At 40.3% G+C, this 22541-nt stretch overlaps 1 protein-coding gene across 3 annotated transcripts in view; it reads left to right on the top strand.

Annotated features, from left to right (window-relative positions):
• slc22a15 (solute carrier family 22 member 15) overlaps positions 1-22541 on the top strand; it is a 49756-nt gene that overhangs the window by 5706 nt on the left and 21509 nt on the right. For all 3 annotated transcript variants that reach the window (XM_084321303.1, XM_084321302.1, XM_084321301.1), the window contains exons 3-4: positions 16280-16412; positions 17296-17460. In XM_084321303.1, coding sequence (XP_084177429.1) covers positions 16280-16412; positions 17296-17460 — 298 coding nt within the window. The remainder of the gene's footprint in view (positions 1-16279; positions 16413-17295; positions 17461-22541) is intronic.

The raw sequence follows: 22541 nt of genomic DNA, 5'->3' as shown, positions 1-22541 counted from the left end.
GGGTGAAGGGCGGGTTTCCCTTGGTGGATTTTGTCAAATCAGTTGTGCAATAGTCACTTTTGGTGAGTTGTTTCTATACAATTCAGTTATATGACATTTAGGTATGACACAGGACTACACAAGCATTTTTAGTATAGAAATGTGTCAACAGACTAAAGCAGGGAACCACAATATTTTGCATACGAATTATGCAGAATGTAATATCATTACTGTCTATTATTTTTCTTGCAATTGAGCCAATTTTCCTTAGGTACGGTTTTGAGGTGTGTTCAACAGAATGTAGTATCAAAAACACATTCACAAAAAGTATGGGTTACTGAATGCTGAATGCTTTTTTACATTTTTATTTGCCAAGGTATGGCGAGTGCCATACCTTGCCATACCAAAATGACGCCCCTGTTTCCAGTACCCAGCGTTGGATCAATAAACGCGATCGATATTTGGAATGGCGATCAGGAATTGGAATAATCTTTTTGGAGAACATCTGATCTGAGGTAAGGAATCTATTTTACCAGTATTGGGATAATCGGAGCTATTTTCACCTATATATCAGCGTGTGCCATATGTGTGTGTCCGATCAGGAAATAAGATAAACGATTTTTCAGCCCGCTTCTATAGCGTGCATAAGTACACATATACTATCGATAATCTAGCGTTTATTTGAAAACGATTCATAAATAGGCCGAAAAATGACCTTGTTTTGTGTATTCCAGTAAAGGGCGATTATCACAGAATCTTCTGGAAGTTTCAAGAAACGAGTATTTTTCAAAATGGTATAAAACTGAAATGAACCGATTTATATATAAAAAAAAAATATATATATATATATATATATATATATAATAATTTAATTTCTGCAATGTTGACTGCAAACAAGTTATTGATAAGCGACGGCCATATTAGACACATAGCCATAATTTAAGATGTAGTTTATGCGTTCGCAAATATGAGAGCTCTTATCATTGAAGTGGGTGGCGGCATTCAGCGGGGTAAATAGGAAACGGAGGCCGGCACTGAAAGTGTTAAAGGAACACGCCAACTTTTTGGGAATTTAGCTTATTTGCCATCTACCCTCGAGTTAGACAAGCAGATGCATACCCTTTTCTTCTCTGTGCATACATTAGGCTTAGGGAACAAGCAACGTTAGCCTAGCTTAGTGTCATTCACTGGAAGTAGGGGTGCCAGTGTAGCCTAGTTCCCAACAGTCACGAAATGCACTTCAAATACAACTCACTCCAAAGTAGGGCTGGGCGATATGACGATATTATATAAATATCGGGTACAGTTCATTAACGATACACTTTTTAAACGTATCGTGGATATCGTGATGTTTTGCCCAAGAGGCTTGTGTTGCGTCAATCTGGTCCACACGTTGACACTTTTGAACAGCGCCGCCCCACACACACTACTGCATCAAAAGTTACTACTTATGATAACAAAGGCATTCGTTTTGTGGCATTGACGTTATATAGTTACACTTTCAATAACATCAGCGTATTTACATAGCAACGACCGAGGTCGACCTAGATAGCAAGCATTAGCCGTTCATATCTCAGCCCGTGCTGACTCCGTTGTGCCCATTCTGCGGTCTGTTAATAACGTTTTCAATCAGACAGATGTATGGAAATTAGAGCTGGGCATATATTAATTTTTTTAATCTAGATTAATCTACCTGCAATCCTGGAATTAATCTAGATTAATCTAGATTAAAATGGCTAAAAAAAAAAAAAGTCTGCCGAAGGTGTTCAAAATAGGTGTGTTCTACCCAAATAATGACCAGAGGAGGAGATTTATCCTCTCCTCTTCATCTGAGGAGTCACTAGCTGTTCTATCTCCTTGTTCAACAGCATGAACATGTCTCTTCTTTTTGTAATTTCCAGTGTTTCTTTTAAAACCAGATTTATCGTAATTTTCTGTGCCCTTCCTTTGATGCCATTAACATTGTTACACTGATATTGACAGCTCTCTCCAGTGTCAAATCACTCTATGTCAGTAGTTTCTTCTGTGAACCTTCATTTCTTAATCCACACACAAACCTGTCTCTCAATGTGTCTTTTAGTGAATCTCTAAATTCACAATGCTGCTGACTGGTTGCTCACACACAGACTGCTGCAGAAGCAGGTTTCTCAACAAATTCAGTGCAAGCTCAGTGTAACAGTTCCATGAATGAATGAATGAATGAATGAAAACTTTATTTAACAGATTGCAGAATGGGTACAATACAGTACGGCTCAATACATACAATTGTTAAGGGGATGCAGACCAGAGAAAGACGTTTGTCTTGTTTACATCAGGGTCCCCCATTTTCATTTATTTGCTCCACATTGTCATTCGCCCCTTTCGTGACTGTGATGCACTGAGTGAATCCACAGTCACTTGCTCCTCAATAGGAAACCAACCTAGATTTACCATGAAGGACTGGTTCTGGCCGAACCGTTCGTTATACAAGAATCACAGAGAAATTATAAAGGTACTCACAGTTGCACGAGGATTTCGGACAGAGATAAGGGATGGTGCGCATGCGCTGTGATCACCCAACGGCGGAAATAATGCCGTTTTGAGCAGTTTATAAAAATTATTTAAAATGTTTATTAGCAACGCAGAGCTTTCAAACCATCCCGTATCTCTGTCTGAAACCCTCGTGCAACTGTGAGCACCTTTGAAACGTCTCTGTGATTCTTGTATAACGAACGGTTCAGCCAGAACCAGTCATTCATGGTAAATCTAGGTTAGTTTCCTATTGAGGAGCAAGTGACTGTGGATTCACTCCGTGCATCACAGTCACGAAAGGGGCTACATTGTCATCAAACGGTCCAATATTTCCAATAACCCAAGCCATTTCTGTTGTAAACACTCACGATAGTCCAGTCGATCCTTCCTTTAGTGTGTAAAGTGGATTTCCTCCTCTTGTAGATGTTTCCCAGTGCCGCCCGTATCCAACGTGAGCTAACATGCTAACTCGCGTCGTTAATAATGTAAACAAAGCTTGCAACGGACTTCTTTTTTCTTGCATTGCGCAGATTCAGACGTCCTCATCGCCGAATTGTGTTATATCCTGAGGACTTCTTAACCTCACCTGTATAACAATGATTACCGGACCACTACTTTAGTTTAACACATTATTCTGACTACAGCTCCGGTAGTGCAATCACTTCCTGGTACCACAGCTGGGAACTACGGCAAGTATTTAAGGACAATACAGACCCAACGCTGAGAAAAAGATTAACGGCGTCAATTATATTATCGCGCGATACTAGTCTCGCGATAACGCAGCACGTTAACGCCGTTAACGGCCCAGCTCTAATGGAAATGCTTTTATTATAACATCCGTTGCAGTAAAATCATTATGCCTCCAGTCGTTTAGTCATTCTGCAGAGCTAAAAGGTAAAAGTCGGCCGCGGCGAGCTACCGCTGCCATTGTTGTTTTCATTGAGCTCTCCAATAGCGGAAGTAAAAAATTAATACGCGCTTGCCGATTGGTGCTAAGAACAGCAGGGCGGGTGCAAGCGATGTGACGTAATTGGCAGACGCGACTGTCAATCAAAATGATTCTGTTTGCCGACTGAATGAATATTAACAGATTGCAGCATAGGTACAATACAGTACAGCTCAATACAACAACAGTCAACAGTGGACTGGAGGATGCAGACCAGAGAAAGACTTTCGTCTTGTTTACATCAGGGTCCCCCATTTTCAATTCATCATATTTCGTATCTAAATCATATAATATCTCATTGCTAAATATATGCAATATATAATCTAATAATCCAATAATCTAAATCTAATATATAATATAAAAATGCTAAATGCATGGGTATTTTATTTTGTCTTTAATGTTAGCTTGCAAACTCAAATACTGTCTTGGTAAGCCTCATAATGAATTGTTTGGGGGAAAAAAAGAAAAACATCGTGATGCGTATCGTGATATCATATTTAGGCCATATCGCCCAGCCCTACTCCAAAGTAAACATGTTGTGACCTGTGTATTTACCACATGGAGACATTTTTGTTTTCTAAGCAGATATATACTCTGATATTTTTGTCGAACCACTGCTGCCTGGGCGCAGTGATTTCGTCACCTCAAAAGCCCCATTTTTCAAAAAGCAACAGGGCTTTTAAGGTGATAATCACTGCGACCAGGCAGCTACACTGGCACACCTACTTCCATGGAATGACGCTAAGCTAGGCTAACGGTGCGGCTGTTCCCTAAGCCTAATGCATGCACAGTAGGGGTGTAATGGTACACAGAAGCCACGGTTCGGTACGTACCTCGGTATTGGGGACACGGTTCGGTACGAGTTCGGTACAACAGATTTTTTTTAAATAATTTATATAAAATAAAACAACTTAATAATTTCTAATTATTATATATTATTAAATAGAATAAATTTCTATAGGCTTGCCGTGGTAGTCAGTGATACTGGTGTCATTCTGTGTTCAGCCATCCACTTGCCTACTGCCCCTTAACAACTTATCCTTGTAAGTTTCAGTTTCACTTCTAGAGAGAATTTAACTTCACGAGACTGAATACTAGAGAACAGATGACATGTTACAACAATGGCAGAGGATTATTTGGATTTAAACACCGTAGCAGTTCAACTGGAGAGGAGCTCGGATGAAAGTCCAGAAAAGTATGTTTATTTATTTTTATTTGATCAGCTGTGCCTGTGAGAGAGTCCGCGGTTGTTGGTGTGTGTGTGTGTCTTTCCATTGGTTTCATTTGGTTAACATTATTGGGCGAACAAGAAAACGAAAGAAAATTGTAATGCCCGTGCAGCTGTTCCAATGTAAATGTACCTTCCTTAGTGCAGTTTCGCCCGCTCTGAGTCTGAAGTCGGACTCTGTGTGCCCGGCCACCAGGGAGCGAAATTAACTTTTTGACTCACCGGCCAGTGGCGGGTAGATGGGAAGAGTCTACCCGCCAAGCATATTTCTTACCTGCCAAAATGTTTTTGATTAAAAAAATATATATATATATTTTATATAATTTTTTTTTTAAATAAAATATATATTATATAATCATACTTGTAGTTGTATTATCTGCGAGACATCGCCACCACGCAATAAGTCAAAATGCTTGCTATCTGCAAACAGCTCCACTGTCTGTGTGTATACTTGAGTAGCCTCCAGCTCCAGCAAGGATTCTCCGGCCCTGCAGCTAGACCCTATATTCAGCAAGACCCTACATTCAGCATGCAAGGATTCTCCGGCGATGCAGCTGGACCCTATTTATAACGTTACCGTTCTTTTGTCAAATCACATTCAACATGCCCTCAGCTAGAATACGCATTCAATCAATGTTATAAGACATTGATATCAGGAGCTATCTGTAGCTACTGCTAGCCCGGTAGATAACGTTAAGACAATTTAGTTTACTGGGACAGATGGATCATCTAACGTGAGCTAGCTAAGCTAGCTAACGAGGGAACGGAGGTATTATGCACTCGAGTAGACTATTGCTGGAGCATTTGTTGATATCAGCAGCTATCAGTAGCTAGCCAGCTAGATACCGTTAGACAATGCCTCGTCATGTATTAAACTAAAAGTGAATAGTTGACTGGGTCATTGTTTAAACAGTAACGTTAGCTCGTGGAGGTCCGATATAGACTAGAGCAGACGGAAGTAAACAAGCCAAATGGGAGCTTCCGATTGGTCATTTGCTTTTTTTTCTCATGAAACCAGTCACGTCACTCTACTGTGATTGGAACGTTGACTTGAGTGCAATGTGGGACTTGTAGTTTTTTAACAATCTCGCGGCGGAGAAAAAAAAAATCTGTACTCGCACAAGAGTATCGTTATGAACTACACGTCTACACGCCACACGGCAGGCAGCCCTCTAAGTGTCATGCGCCAAAGGTAAAAACAGACCGCCCCTGGCGGGCGGCAGGCTTTAGTTTCGGTCCCTGCCGGCCACGCATGCTGTTCTCGCACGGAACCCGCGAGTGCCTGCATGTGCGACTGGTATGTTTGCGCTGTGAGCAGGGCTCGAGACTAACAACGTCCCGTCGTCCCTTGGACGATCAAATATTTATTTGGGACTAACAGAAATCCTTGCCGGGACACAAACGGGATGAAGAGGATTATTTCTTTTCACAGGAAATGTCAATTAGCCGATTGTCAGTGCGGCGCGCATATATTGCTGTCAAACGGTGCGTGTCTTGTGCTGACTTGTTAGTTGACAGAGAGACGGCAACATCATGTGGGGTTCACTGAAATCTAAACGTTGCGTGATTTGCCGAATCCAATGACTATCTCCGCCTCCCAACGCAGCGATACGCTAATCCAGCTGCAGCTCCTGCCCACCATTCATCAGCAAACCACAGCTTGCGCTGCAGCAGCGTCACACCCCAAATGAATCTTGACATCGAAAAAGAAAAATTATAGGGAAATCTCTCTTACCCAGAGAGCAGGTGCTGCAGACACTGGGAGGGCTCTATGTCAGAGAGCAGGTGCTGCAGACACCGGGAGGGCTCCATGTCTGAGAGCAGGTGCTGCAGACACCGGGAGGGCTGCAGGTCACGAAGACCTCAGTACAAAGACTGAGGCAACTGAGACTTGATTCTCTCTCTCTCTCTCACAGTATTAAAATAAGAAGGGTGTTTAAACTTTCAATTGGTTGTTTTGTTGTTACCTGTTTGTCTATTGTTCAAATAAATACAATTATCTATTTCCTAAATGGTATTTCTTATGGCAATAACAACTATAGACTACAAAACCAAAGTAAAGAAACGACATTTAGATTTTTGGGACGGTTTACATTCACTTTGGGACGGTTAAAATTGTATTTTGGGATGGTGGTGAAAAAAGTTAGTCTGGAGCCCTGTGAGGCGTATTCTTCGTATGGCTGCACGTACCGCACCGTGACGGCCGTACCGTAAATTCCTGGGACGAATACACATACCGTTACATACCCTTTTGCTTGTCTAACTCCAGGGTAGATGGCAAATAAGCTAATTTCCCAAAAAGTTGGCATGTTCCTTTAGTTAGACAAGAAGATGCATACCTTTTTCTTCTGTGCATGCAGTAGGAGTAGGAAGACGTTGGGAATTAGGCTAATGGAGGAACCTACTTCCAGTGACTGATGCTAAGCTAGGCTAACGGTGTGTGTCTTCCTACTCCTACTGCATGCACAGAGAATAAAAAGGTATGTATCTTGTCTAACTCCAGGGTAGATGGCAAATAAGCAAATTTCCCAAAATGTTGGAGTGTTCCTTTAAGCTTGCGGATGACTGATGGCTCCTTTTTTGGGTGTCATTAGTGTGCTGTTTGAAGCAGTCTATTGTCCAGTCACTCCGAGGCATTTGAAACTGCCACCCGTTTCAACCGCTTGGTTACTGATTTAGAAGGGGGTGCTGAGGTGAGGGGGGACCAATTATTATTTCCTTTGTCTTGCTGACATTGAGGTGAAGGGTGGTTATCCCCACACACCACTGGGTGAAATGTGAAACTGTTGTGGTAGCCCAGAGCAGAGTGGTTGTCTGCGAGTATGGCTGTCTTGAAGTATATGACCATATGAGTTATTGACAGTTGGAACGTGTGACAATGTCATTATCATGTCACATACTCCAGGAAGTATTAACCTCTTTAGCCCGAGCGCTCCATCGGTGGACCGCAAATGACATCATGTCATAAATCAATCTCTCTAGACCAGGGGTTCCCAAAGAGAAATTTGGTGTTTCCACGGGACCCAAACTTACAAAAATACATCATGAATTGCCATAACATACATTTATAAAGTACTGATAAAGAACACAACAAACCATGAATTTCAAATGTATATGAAATGTATTTATTTAATTATAAAAGTACATCACAGCAATAATCAGAGTAATGTTAAGTTGCTCACTAGGGCTGCATGATTAATATATTTTTAATCGAAATTGCGATTTGGAATGATGCAATTATCAAGTCGCAAAAAAAAAAAAATTGTTTTTGAACTTAAAAAAAAAATTTGTTTAACCAGGAAGTCCCATTGAGATACAAGGTCGGTTTGGGAGAGGGAGGTAAGGGATTTTAGATTTGTGTGTTGAAGTTTAGACTTCAGAGAGGGAGAGTAAAGAAAAAAAAGTACCGTTGGGTACCGGTATCGATTCCCAGGTAAAAAGAGAAATTTTCAGGCTCGGTGTCCCGAAAAGACCCACCGCGTAGGCCAGATGCAAGCCGCATTTTACAATAAACCTTATTGGGGCTGCTTTTGTAATTATAATCGCAAATTTAATCGCAATCGCAAATTTAATCGCAATCGCAATATCTGTCAGAAAAATCGCAATTAGATTATTTCCCAAAATCGTGCAGCCCTATTGCTCACCACCTCATAACATACAATTTTGTAACACTTATAAATGAACAAACATGTTCTACTCTCCTTTCTATTTCTCACCCCTTTTTCAACTCTCCATTTCTTACCCCCTCCCTCAGTCCCTGAACCTTAAACCCCAACATTGAGCAACATTCTGATTAATTTGTACTGACTTATTTTAAAATTCTACTGACCTGACATCATGATAGAAGGGGTATAATATCTCATCTATGGCACAATGAAATCTAATGAGAGGTATGTGGTATGGTATGTAGAAAACCCAGATTCACATAAGTATGTGGTGCCAAACTGAATCAACACATCTACAGCTTTTTTATAAAAAAAATATTTAAACTTTTTATTGGCGACCCAATAAAAACGGGTCCGTGACCCACTTTGGGTCGCAACCCAGAGTTTGGGAAACGCTGCTAGACTGTATGACTTGGGAGTCTGGGCTATTTTCACCCCTCCCTGGGAATTTTCAAATTTTTCCTTTTTTACATACTATGAAACTACAGGTTCATACCTTCAAAATAAGCCATCAATTGATAGTTTTCAATCAATGTCCTATGAAACATTCTGGTAACATTCTAACCTAATCTCAGTTCAGGGCTTTGAAAGAATGAAAGACAATTCAGCTATTTGATGAAAGGACTACACTCTCAGAATTCAATTCACTCCACACCTGAACAAAGGCCCAGCTTCCAGTCGGTCATTCCTTTGTTATTCCAATGACTATCTTTTGACCCAAGAGGCCCAGAGAGTTTTGTTGATAAAGCTAGGGTGCAGAGTCATTCGAAATGTTGTTTTCTATACCTATATTAGGGCTGGGCGATATATCGAGTATACTCGATGTATCGCGGCTTGTTCTACATGAGATGTAGTAAATTACTATATCGTGAACATTGAGTATATGTTGTCACGTTGTGGCTGAGATGAGACTTGCTTTTGCGCAGAGCTGTCCTCATTTCATTATAGACACATGACCAGCGCGGACCTTAAATGACATGCAATTGTAATTTCATTAGACAGACCAGCGCGGACCTTTAACAACATGCAATTTAATTGACAAGCAATGGGCTTAGCTGCTAACCACGTTATCCATGATGACTATGCTAAGCTAACTAGTGTTAGCTGCTAACCCTGGAAAACGCTCAAAGCGGACTCCACAACACTAGTTCCATTCGTGAGGAAAGGTGGTGGGTTATATTGATGATGCTTGACAACAGAAGTTTAAACATAACTTCATATTTATTGGTTATTCGTTTCTTTATATCATCCAGTTTCCATCTCCGTGTGTTAAACTCTTCTTGTTTACATTCGAGTGTGACATCATCACCTACGGCAGTTTAGACTATCAAAACGCAAACTTGGAACAAAACCCGAGGGGGGGGGGGGGGGCTCTCTTGCGCGTTCTCGCCCTCTCTCTCGCTCTCTACATTCAATGATTTAAAGTAGCCAAACGTTACAGTATAAATACTAACTGGATAGTTGATGTCATAAGCATTTAATTTCATTATCTGAAATATTCTAAAATCATTAAGTCTGCTATAAGGAATAAAATGGAATAACAGCAATAACAAATGCCACAGCTATATACGTGCCTCTGGTCCACAACGCATGGCACCGAAACCCGTATAAACTCGTGGCTGGTCCTTAAAGTGTTAACACTTTGTTTGCCTAAGGTTAAATTCATGATATACCATCCCTTGCCAGCTCTATTTGTCTATGGAGAAGTTCCCCTTCTTTGCAGGGCTATAACTTTTTAAATTCTATTGCTAAATTGCCATTATTAGGGCCCATTCAATGTCCTATATGTATTGTTCAGGGTGTATGAACGTTAAACTTTTTCATTCACATATTCATACTAAAATATGATCTAAAGTATAAGTGTTTTCATCTCTTTCTGCAGCTTTCTCCAGAACGTGATTTATAGCCCCAAATGCATTATATTGATGATCAAATACAGTTTGATAGCAATCGGCGCGATATAAAAAATTCCAACTGAACGGACTTCTGGAAGTTACTACACGTCATCTGATGTTGACCGGATGGGCGAGGGGGCGTTTATAATTCCGTGGGCAGCGTTATACCATTCATCTAATGTGGGTCATATGTTCATCAGATCAGTTAGTATCGAACACGGTAATATTACACGCTAAAACTCACCCCAGTCTCCTCGGGCCGTTGGGCGATCAGCGTGGGGTAGACAGTTTTCCATTATGGGATGTCGAAATACCCGGTCCATTTCCAGGTTGTATAATAGTATATACGTCCAAATCATGTTGTTTATCGAGTTATTGGCAACGGATCGCTATGTATTGTGTCGAGCTAGAGTCCCGGGACCTATAGCGAGTGCCCGGAAGTAATATGGGTGATCAGCACTTCATCCACATGACTTCCTGTTTGGCGCTTCTGCCGATCGGCCACCAGATGGCACTCTTGAACCGCTAGAGGCTTGAGAGGAGCTCAGAACTGTGTGTGAAGGCTGCAGAGGGGAAATATGATTCCGATCACAGATTTTTGAAATATTGATATTAAAGACGAGTTAGGGCGTCCTCTGCAACTTTAGCATGGCTAGGAAAGACGCCTAAACACGTTTTCGGCACTTAAAGTGTTAAGATTGAATTTACATGTATTGATTAATCAATCATCAATGAATATATTAAAATAATTTGCTTAAAATTTTACTCTGGCCTACTTATTTAAGTGTATTCTTCAACATAATACCCTATCTACTTGAAATTTACTGATTCTTTTTTATATATATGTGACACAAAAATAGATTTTTCCCGCCACTGGCCGGTGAGTCAAAAAGTTAATTCCGTGCCCTGTATCCATAGCTATAATTAATATAGTTATAGCCCTGCAAACACAGCCACATATTCCTATACTTTAGAACGCTGGCCTTTTAACCAACACAGTAAGTGTAAGGGATGCACCGATATGAAAATTTGCCACCGATACCGATACCGATTGTTCAACTAACACAATCGGCCGATACCGATACCGATATTTGTGGCAACATTTTTAATTTTTTTTGTAATATATATATATATATTTTTTTTATGAAACTACTGTATATTTGTGTTACAAATTGTGCTCACCGATATGAACATAGGCCTCTTTACTTACTTAAAAAAAGGAAACATCAAGAAATAGCACTATCTCTCTCCCAGTATGTTCTGCAGGGCTGCAGCTAGATACTAGTTCTCCCAGTATGGTCTACCGGCTGGGCTGCAGCTGGATGCTATTGTCTCAACCAATGAAATTTTGAACAGTCGATTCTGCCAATTACGTCACACACCGCTTGCACCCGCCTCTGCTGTTACCACCAATCGGCAAGCACGTATACATTTTTTACTTCCGCTTTTGTCCGCCATTGATTTTGACGAGAGGTATTCTACAACGACAACAACAACGGCGGCGCGGCCGACGTTTAGCTTTTAGCTCCGCAGGATGACTTAAACGAGGCATAATGATTTTACTGCAACAAATGTTATAATAAAACAAAGCCTTTCTATACATGTGTCTGATTGAAAACTTTATTAACAGATTGCAGAATGGGTAAAACTCAGGGCTCTATGAGCAATGGAAGGAACTGAGCTAGTATGAACACATAATGCTTGCTACGTTCGGGAAACAATATGCTGATGTTATTGAACGTGTAACACTAACTATATAACGTTAATGCCACAAAACGAATGCCTTGTTAATCATAAGCAGTAACTTTGATGCAGTCGCTTGTGTGTGTGTGGGGGACTGGGGACGGCGTTGTGCAGGTCGCGAGTGAACTTTTTTTTGTCTTTTGACGCTACACAAATTGATGGATATTTATCGGCTACTGCCATCGGCACATTCGAGCTTATCGGCCGATACCGATACATCGGTGCACCCCTAGTACACAGCGCCCTCTGGCGCTGATTGAGTTAAGGGAATGCAGACCAGAGAAAGACTTCTCTCGTTTACATCAGGGTCCCCCATTTTCAATTCATCATAACATTTATGACATACAAGATATACAAATATACAGTACTGTTTATTTACAGAGTTTCTAAAAGAGAATATATACATTTGAGGGGGAGGAAACTGTACATTTTCATTCATATCTTGAGGTAGGGCTGGGCGATATGGAAAAAAATCATATCGCGATAACGATATGATAATTTTATTTTATTTCTCGATATCGATAATTATCGAATTGTTATAAGTATAAAACAAATTAAATTTTTTTTTCTTTTTTTTTAAACAACAGAGGTATGTTTATTTTGCAGCAATTCTTTGTCATTGCCGCCATCTTTAGTGTTACATCCCCTCACACTCCAGTTCTCAGGCTGCAGCTGGTTTAAAAGCGAAAGTGAACCGGCTTCTCTGCTGGCTGTGGCTCCAGGGGAGTTGAACAGTTCTGGCTCTGCTAGTTTATTTTCGATCTTTTGGCGCTTTTTTGGTGGACAAACCACCGCACATGTGCACCGTGACTTGTGACTGGAGTCTAGTTCTGCTAGCACACATAGCCTACTGTGTACAGACGGTTTCAAACTGTATTTTAAATTAGAAAGCAAACAAAATAAATGGACAAGAGAAAAATAAATCTCAATTTGGTCAGTATTGTCATTTGGACAAGCAAAGCCATTACTTTAAGTTGCAGGCAAGAAAGACAAGTCTGTCCACTGTCTCTGGTTTTAAAACTGCCCTGTTGCAGGTAAAAAAAAAAACGATTTTTAGATTTTTTTTTATTTCGATATTCGATATCGATTATTAAAATATATCGCGATATTTATCGTTATATCGCCCAGCCCTATCTTGAGGTGAGAAGTCGAGGAACCCCTTTTGAAAATGGCCGTGCCCATGGCATTGTCCTCCTATCAAATCTAAGATGGTTAATTAATTAATAGCTTAACTTTGGACCAGAATCTACCCCCTTTGCCAGTAAGCTAGCATGACATGACTGGTACTTTTGGATTCAGCAAGATCTCTAGTTTCATATAATTCATGATATAATCCAGTTATTCACGTCAGCTTAAAGAATGAGCCCGCTAGATCCATTTGAAAATCTCCTAATGAAACGGCAGTGGTGAAAGAAGTACAGTTTCTTTACTTAAGTAAAAGTAGAAATACCCAGATAAATGAGTACTCCGGTAAAAGTCCTCTATTCAAATTCTACTTAAGTAAAAGTAGAGAAGTATTTGCTATTGAATGTACTTAAGTATCTAAGTAAAAGTATGCATTCTACATGGTGTTTGTGTATTCCAGTGCTTGGGAGCATTCAAACCTCGATCAATTGAACTCTAGGTTATGTTAACCTAGGGCTGGGCGATAAAACGATAACCATAACTATCGCGATAAATTATTTCCTTGAAATAAACATGAAACGTGGTTGCAAAGTTTCGATATATCGATTTTCCAAGCTTGGATATGAGTACACGCACTAACAACCAATCAGTGAAGGAGATGGCCGACAGTGAAGGAGACCCGCGGTGCACCTCTGGGTAGAGAGGTAGGACTCTAGTAGTAAACAAGGCTGGCTAGGATAATTAGCTTGCACGCCGCTGTTTTATAGTTTACGTGCCGAGTGGGTGTGTGGCGTGAATTCTGAGGCCACGGTTAGAGTAGTGTGGGGTATGCGGTGGACGTCGTTGCAATGTATTGGGGCGGAACGGAGTATTTTAGGGTGATAGTTAGTACATTGTCATGGGATACACCGCTTGCTCTGGCTAACGTGCGCGGACTGATGACAACATCAATTCGAGACATTCGCAGCAGCAAAACAAGTCTATTAATAGCCTGTCCATCGGCGCCGGGCATAAGAAGTTAATTAAACTTGACAGAAATTATATCGACAATAATTATCGATATCGAGTTATATGAAAATAATTGTATAATTTTATCGCGATAACGTTTTTGGCCATATCGCCCAGCCCTATGTTAACCTCTTAACTGGCGCCCAGAAAAGTGGCTATTTTTAAACTTTAACTTGAGGACTGCATACTCTTTTTGCAAACAAATACTATACGTTATACTTATAGCACATGCATGAGTCTAGTCTCTTTTGAAAGATAACATTCTGAAGTTTCTGATACAATAAAGAAAATTCACTTTTAGTGCTAATGAAATAGCATAACATACCGTAATTCCTCTAATAGTAACCGGTATTCAATTAAAAACCGGGTCTCTATTAATGACCGGGTGCGCTGTTGAGCTAAGCAATTATAAGCCGGCCTCCTAATACAAGCCGGGTTTCATGTATATTAGAGTTATTGTTGTTATATGCTGGCCTGGCTGTGCAGTAAATACCATATAATGGTATGGTGCTAATGTTTACCAAGAGAGTAAGCCTACCTCAGAATTGTATAAAACGAAATTATTATTATTATTATTATTATTATTATTATTATTATTATTATTATTATTATTATTATTATTATTATTATTATTATTATTATTATTATTATTATTATTATTATTATTATTATTATTATTAACTTTTTTGACTACCTGTAATTGCACTGTTTACTACCGTATTTCATACAGTACTTGCTTGGTTTCAATAAATGAACCCAGTACATTTTACTGGGTTCAAACTGACACAAAATTTGGAAATATAGGCCTCTCTCTTATACATGCCTCCTCCTAATACAAGCCTGGTATCCGCTACAGTTGAAACAAATACAAGCCGGGGTTACTATTAGAGGAATTACGGTAGGTCTGAACTTGAGTTGAACTTGTGTACTCACGTTCTTCTGTAGTAGTTGCAATATCCAAAAGTATATTCCCAAAATATTGGTATGGCTGAAAAAACACCCTGGGTCCAAAGCCTGAAGTCTTGTATAGTACATGTCCAAATTTCATAAAAATGCGTTTGGAAATAATTGATTAGGAGCGATTTTGGTAAACTGAAGTCAAGTCAAGAGTTTTATTTGTCACGACATACAGTGAAATGCGGGTGGTCATGCCCGCAGCGATTGTGCAATAATACAAGTAATAAGAATAAGACATTTGTGCAATAATACAAGTAATAAGACATAACGGGTATAATGTACATAAAGTTTACAAAAAGCATGGTAAAGACATGCTAAGGTCCTGCTAGTGCAATACAATGTTAGCTACGGATGAGGCACTGGGTCTTATGTACACTACTATACTATACAATCTACAGTTATACTCTATATCCTTATGCTATATTGCTATATCCATCTATTTACTATACAAGAACCACTCCTGTGCTTTTTTTTTTTTTTTTTTAAGTCACCTTTCCTGTTTTCGCTTGTGACTTTTCACATAGATCCCTGATTCGCTCATCCCCACGTAGGGTATCATTGGTTACAACCCTTTCCAATAATTTTCGAGATCGCCCAATGATTGACGGAGCTAGAGCCTTGGGAGTCGCGGGTGGTTAAAAAAAAAAGAAAAAGTCTGCCGTGTACTTTGGCCTACGCCTCACATATCGGCATGTAACTAGAGAATGGATTCTGTCACCTGAAAATGCAATCGACAGGCAACGAATAGGGCGTTAATTCGATATATATTGTATTAAAATATATGCACACCCGAGCCGCTAGAGGTTGCCAAAGTGGCGTGTCGCGCCGGTGGGAAATCATCCTCAAAACGTCCCGGGGCCGTGTCGGTCCCAGTTAAGAGGTTAAAGTGATATGTGGTCTTCTACTCTGATTATGTCTCCTGTGAAAGTATATAATCTTCATAAATTTGCCATGTTTTCAATGCAAAATCTTTTTCTTCAAAGTAACTAGTAACAGTTGGGTTCAGATAAATGTAGTGGAGTAAAAGTATAAAGTTCCCTAAAATGAAAATACTCGTGTAAAGTACAAGTAGCTCGAAATTGTACTTAAATACAGTACTTAACTAGTTCCTTTCCACCACTGTGAAATGGCGCGGTATTGCCATAATTTCATCACTGATTGAATACTTGTAGAGCTCACTCTATTTTGCTTTTGTTTTATTGCTTTTTCATGTTGTCCCCAGTGGTTCCTCATCAAGCAACAGGCGTACAAAGTGAGCCTGGCCGGGTCCCTGTTTTTTGCCGGTGTTTTGGTCGGGAATGTTGTATTTGGACCTCTTTCTGACAAGATCGGCAGGAAACCTGTCTTCCTAACAGGTGAGCAGAACCAAGGATCGCATTCATAAATCTTCAGGCTAGTGTCAACTTAACCATATTAATACCAGCACTCTTATCCTAAGATTATTTATGAATATGGACTCCAGATTAGGGAAGGGAATGACTTGAACATTATTTATTAAAAAAATTTGCAATCATAAGTGAATGCTGTGCAAAACTCTCTGGTATAAAACAGTTCTCAATTAAACTGTTCAGCATGAGAGTTTTGCACAGCATTCACTTATGATTGCAAAAAAAAAGTCAAGTCATTCCCTTCCCTAGTCTAGAGTCCATATTCATTATGAATGTGGAAACAGTTTTCTACCAAAGTACACATACCAACCATAAACGCTATCAAACTGTTCACAACTAGGTCTGTGCATTATCTTGAGTAACGACATTGCGGTTGCGTTTTTCAAATGTGCTTTGAGCACCACAAACCCAATGCCATTTAGCTCCACTGTATTGGAGTGATGGCAGACATCTTTGAAACTATCTGGGTGGATAGATAGCGCTCCAAATTGATTGTAGGACATTTTAGGGTAGGGTGAACTGTCCCCTTTTATGAAGAGCTGTTTTATGAAGTTGACCTTGTCTGTCAGCAGTTTGAAACACCATCTGTGTCCCAGATACAGCAGGAGCGTTTTGAGTAAAACCAGAGAACAGACTCTGTTGTGAAATGCTGATCCCACCCCCTGAATCGGGGCCAATTGGATCAGTTGTTGACACATGTCAGTCACATGGCTGCTCTGCTGTAGTTGTCTCGTTGTTTGTCTACAACCCTGTTGGTTTTTCATATATTGGCATATGCACTCCTTCTCTTCTATCTTTTCCATCCTCTCTCACTCTCCTCCCTGTCTTTCTCCACCTCCCTCCCTCCTAGGCCTGTTCTTTGAGGTCCTGTTTGGTTATGCCACGGCCCTGGCTCCAAGCTACGAGGCGTTTGCTCTGTCCCGGCTGCTGGTGGGGTTGATGAATGGAGGCATTGGACTGGTCTGCTTCGTCCTCACCCAGGAGTATGTGGGCAAGGCCTACTGGGCTTTGACCGGTAAGATGATCGGTATCGGAACCAGGTTTATTCGCCAAGTGGGTTTCACATACAGTACACCCCACCCCCCCCACAGTGGAAAGAATCAACTCTTATTCCTGTTCCAAAATCTCAACTTCCCTCAGCTGATCAACTTCGACCACTATCCTTAACACCCCAGCTCAGCAAGGTAGCAGAGCTTTTGGTTGCAAACTGGGTTAAAAATGACATGCTTATCCCCCAATCTGGACCCTGCCCAGTTTAGTAGTAGACCCGGAGGATCAGCCACTCATGCTCTTGTAAGTATTCTGGGCTCTCTATATAAAGCCTCTGATGTTCCAGCCACCATCGGTACCCTTTCAAAAGCATTGGACAAAGTGGACCTGGCTGTTGCAACTTCTCTTGCTAGGCCATACGGTGAAGGCTCATACGAAGTGGCTAGAAAACTATTCTCGTTCCCACCTCGCAGACTACACAATTTTCACTCTGGGCTAATGATCTATTGGTGTAGATTTAGGAATAAAAAGTTCTCTATTTACAATCCTGCCTGTCTGTTTTGCGCAATCATAATTTTAAAGTCGGGACTAGATCTTTCCTTGCGAACGGATACTTGGTCACTGCATAGTTTTATTTGACGTAATTGGTGCGAGTTCGGTCACGTATCCTGCGCTCGACCAATAGCAGCTCTCTTTGTTGCGAGGATACGGCCGTCGGGCGACAACAAATATGACATCCACAGAGTAACGGAGTAATCAGAAGAGGACGAAAATGGACAAAAAACACCTTCTAAAGTTCTCAAAAAGGTTTCTAAACAATGTTATATGCATCTCACGTCCGTCCAGAAAGAACATGTACAAAATTTTACACAGACACAGTGGGATAGATATAGAAACTGTGTCGAAAGGTGGCTTAACCTACCAGGCCAGAATCATACCATTGCGGAGACATACAACCATTGTTTAGAGATCGATTTTGCCAATGTTCCTGGAGATGCTGGTTTTTACACAACTTGCGTTTATCGACAAAAAGCGCCTGGATACAGCTGAGAAACAATGTGTTCTGCAGCTCAAGATGTGGATACACTATTTCAGGGGTGGCCAACCAGTCAGAGACTAAGAGCCAAAAAAATTACTGTGATACCACAAAGAGCCACACCATAGTGTCCTGTCCTTTTTGCAATTTATATTAATGATATTGTTTCTTCTTTGTATGTCATGCCCATTTGTATGCTGATGACACAATTTTGTACTGTATTACAGCCATTGAGAAATTGCAACTTTCTTTTTATGCTCTACAGGATGCCCTTGCTAGTCTTAAATTTGTTCTTAACACAATGACTGCCACGCAATAGATGCATCCTTAGCAGCTGACGCCATCACTGTAAACGGTGGGAGTCGCTCACCTTGTTTGCATGGCTATAACTATTTAAATATTATAGCTATATATGCAATACTATGGCCCATTTGACATCGGGTATCTATCGTTGTGGAAAAGTTATATTTTTTCCATCCATACATTGTCGTTTTATACCGTGGTGAATATAAGTATAGTTTTAGAGTGGTTAATTCCTGGAATGCTAGTAATAGGCTGCAACGCATATTATACTTAATCCATTGGCATTTCGTCCCTAACCACGCTACAATAAACAATTCAAATGCATATGATCGGTATATATTATGTTCCATCATGCATGCAGGAAAGGGGGGGGGGGGTCGTTTATGATTAATTGATTGTCAATAATGGCATTCGTTAGTACAACAGCATACGTTGATCAGAGCGATGGCAATGGACAATCAAGCTGAAATTAACATTAGATTGCTCTTACCTCTGGCCGATGAGACTGCAAAAAGAATATTCCAATTATTTGATTGCCATCTGCTAGATCGTATGTACATTTGGCCGACGCCATAAGCCCCAAAAGCATAATGATTCTGGCGTCCCGAAGGCGATTCAATGCAATAGAGTGTGTATCTTGATCCACGTTACAAGATAACTCTGCCCGGAAGACATTCACTGACGCACAGAGTCGAGCTTCCTTCAGAAAGTAAGTGCAACATCGGCCGCATACCACCAGGCGGCGGTATCGGGCCGTTGCGATCTCAGACAGAGTGCCAAACATTCCCACAGCATAGCAGGATGAATTATGAATGGAAATAGCTAATAAAAGAAATAACGAGTTTACTCGTTGGCAGAATTCGATTGGCGGGCTATAACGAGTTAACTCGTTTTTGGTGCAGAAACGGTTAACGCTAGTAAGACAAAGTTTATGGTGTTTTCAAGAGCCAGAAATATTAACTTTGATGTGTATGTATATCTACTGTCAGTGGCTCTTGTATAGAGAGTCACAGAGTATAAATATCTTGGCCTGTGGCTTGACGAGAAATTTACATTTAAGCTCCATGTGGACAATCTTGCCTCTAAACTACGACAGAAACATAAAATTTCTCTATTTAGTAGAAAAATAATAGTTGAATCAGTCTTATCAATTTTGTATTATGGTGATGTAATTTATAGGCAAGCTCTTAGGTTTATTACTTGTGACAGATATGATACTCACTAGGGATGTCCCGATCCGATCACGTGATCGGGATCGGGGCCGATCACGTGATTTTCTGAAGATTTAAATTTTTTTAACAAACATGACCATGTTCACGTCTTAAACTCATACTGAGGCCTTAGTTTTGGTTTTAAATTGCATATCATCATTCATTTATTTATTGTCACACAGAGCAGAAGAATTTTGCCAAAACAAACTAATAGTATCCAGCTGCAGAACGGCAGACCAGCCACACTCTCAGACCCAAACCCATTTCCTTTTATTTAATTATACATCAAATGATTTATGTCAAGGATTGCAATGCCTCGCTTGAATGAAGTTAACTTTTCACCTGGATAACGTCAACATTCAGGGTGAATGTAATGTGAGAAATTGGGATACAAAAATATATATATATTACATTTTTTATTTTTTTTTATCGGATCGGGAAATGTCGGTATCTGTAGATACTCAAAATCACATGATCCGGATCGGGAGCAAAAAAACGTGATTGGGACATCCCTAATACTCACCATTGTGTCCTGTATGATAGGGTGGGTTGGCCTTCTCTTACAGAAAGACGCAACAAACACTGGTATTTATTTATTTCTTTTTAACACTTTGATTGCCTAAGGCTAAATTCATGATATACCATCCGTTGTCAGCTCTATTTAACATGGAGAAGTTCCCCTTCTTTGCAGGGCTATAACTTTTTAAATTCTATTGCTAGATTGCCATTATTAGGGCCCATTCAAGGTCCTATATGTATTGTTCATGGTGTAGCAACGTTAAACTTTTTCATTCACATATTCATACTAAAATATGGTCTAAGGTATAAGTATGTTTTCATCTCTTTCTGCAGCTTTCTCCAGAACGTGATTTATAGCCCCAAATGCATTATATTGATGATGAAATACAGTTTGATAGCAATCGGCGCGATATAAAAAATTCCAACTGGACGGACTTCTGGAAGTTACTACAAGTCATCTGATGTTGACCGGATGGGCGAGGGGGCGTTTATAATTCCGTGGGCAGCGTTATACCATTCATCTAATGTGGGTCATATGTTCATCAGATCAGTTAGTATCGAACACGGTAATATTACACGCTAAAACTCACCCCAGTCTCCTCGGGCCGTTGGGCGATCAGCGTAGACAGTTTTCCATTATGGGATGTCGAAATACCCGGTCCATTTCCAGGTTGTATAATAGTATATACGTCCAAATCATGTTGTTTATCGAGTTATTGGCAACGGATCGCTATGTATTGTGTCGAGCTCAAGTCCCGGGACCTATAGCGAGTGCCCGGAAGTAATATGGGTGATCAGCACTTCATCCACATGACTTCCTGTTTGGCGCTTCTGCCGATCGGCCACCAGATGGCGCTCTTGAACCGCTAGAGGATTGAGAGGAGCTCAGAACTGTGTGTGACGGCTGCAGAGGGGAAATATGATTCCGATCACAGATTTTTGAAATATTGATATTAAAGACGAGTTAGGGCGTCCTCGGCAACTTTAGCATGGCTAGGAAAGACGCCTAAACACGTTTTCGGCACTTAAAGTGTTAAAGCCCTTATTGGTAAACAACCTGTTTATATCTCTTCACTGTTAGATTGGAATATTGGAACCTATTCAACTCGATCAAATAACTGGATGGTTCTTAGGGTCCCTCAAGTTTGTTCCGCCGGACTATTATCGCGCGATAATACAATTGACGCCCTTAATCTATTCTCAAACTTGGGTTTCCTCTCCTCTCTGTCTGCACGAGAAGCGAGCCGCAGCGACTCAGCGAGCCACCATCTCCATACACGTCCACTGCAGGTACGCCAAGAGAATACGGAGTTAGCTAGGCTAATAACGAATTATTACGAATAGGCTAATAAATAAAATAATAATTGCTTAGCTAATTGTTTAGCTACAAATATATTTGAAAGATGACAACTTTTTATAGATCGCCATTCGTCAAGGCTGAGGCTGCAGCCACCATGTCCCAGCCCATCCCTCCTCCCTCTACCACCACCAGTCTCAGCCAAGCCAAGTCCCTTCACCCTAGCAGCTAGGAAGGATGACCGAGGATAGGGTGAACAGGGCTGTGACCCAGTTTGTTGTCAAAGGCCTGCACCCCTTCTGGAGTCCAAGGGCTTTAGGTAACAACTAATCATTCAGTGTATATAGTTTTTTTTATCTTACATTTGTTGTTTATTATAAAAAGTCTATAATTCAGTCACATTTAAAACATTGTTGTTGCTGAAGAAATTATATTTATTTATTTTTATTTAGAATTTATTTATAAAGTTATATAAAAGAACATTGTTTGTGAAGAAATAATATTTATTTATAAAGTTATAAATAATAAAGCAATGTCGATAAAGTACCGAACCGTTAAGCAGTATCGATAATAGTAGTATCGATAAAATCACTTTTAGCCAAAATCTGTAAATGTTTATTTTAAAATGTTTAAGCACATGTACATAGTCAATGGGTCGTGTTGTTCAGCCTCACAATGCTATTGGATAGTAAATGTGTTTTATAGGTCCCACCCTCTGGCCTCTGAAGTTGCTAATGTCT

This window comes from Notolepis coatsorum (genome assembly GCF_963971535.1).
Source record: "Notolepis coatsorum genome assembly, chromosome: 9".
NCBI classification, from domain to species: domain Eukaryota; kingdom Metazoa; phylum Chordata; class Actinopteri; order Aulopiformes; family Paralepididae; genus Notolepis; species Notolepis coatsorum.
The sequence above is the reverse complement of the archived record's forward strand: the minus strand, read 5'-3'. Positions and strand labels throughout refer to the sequence as shown.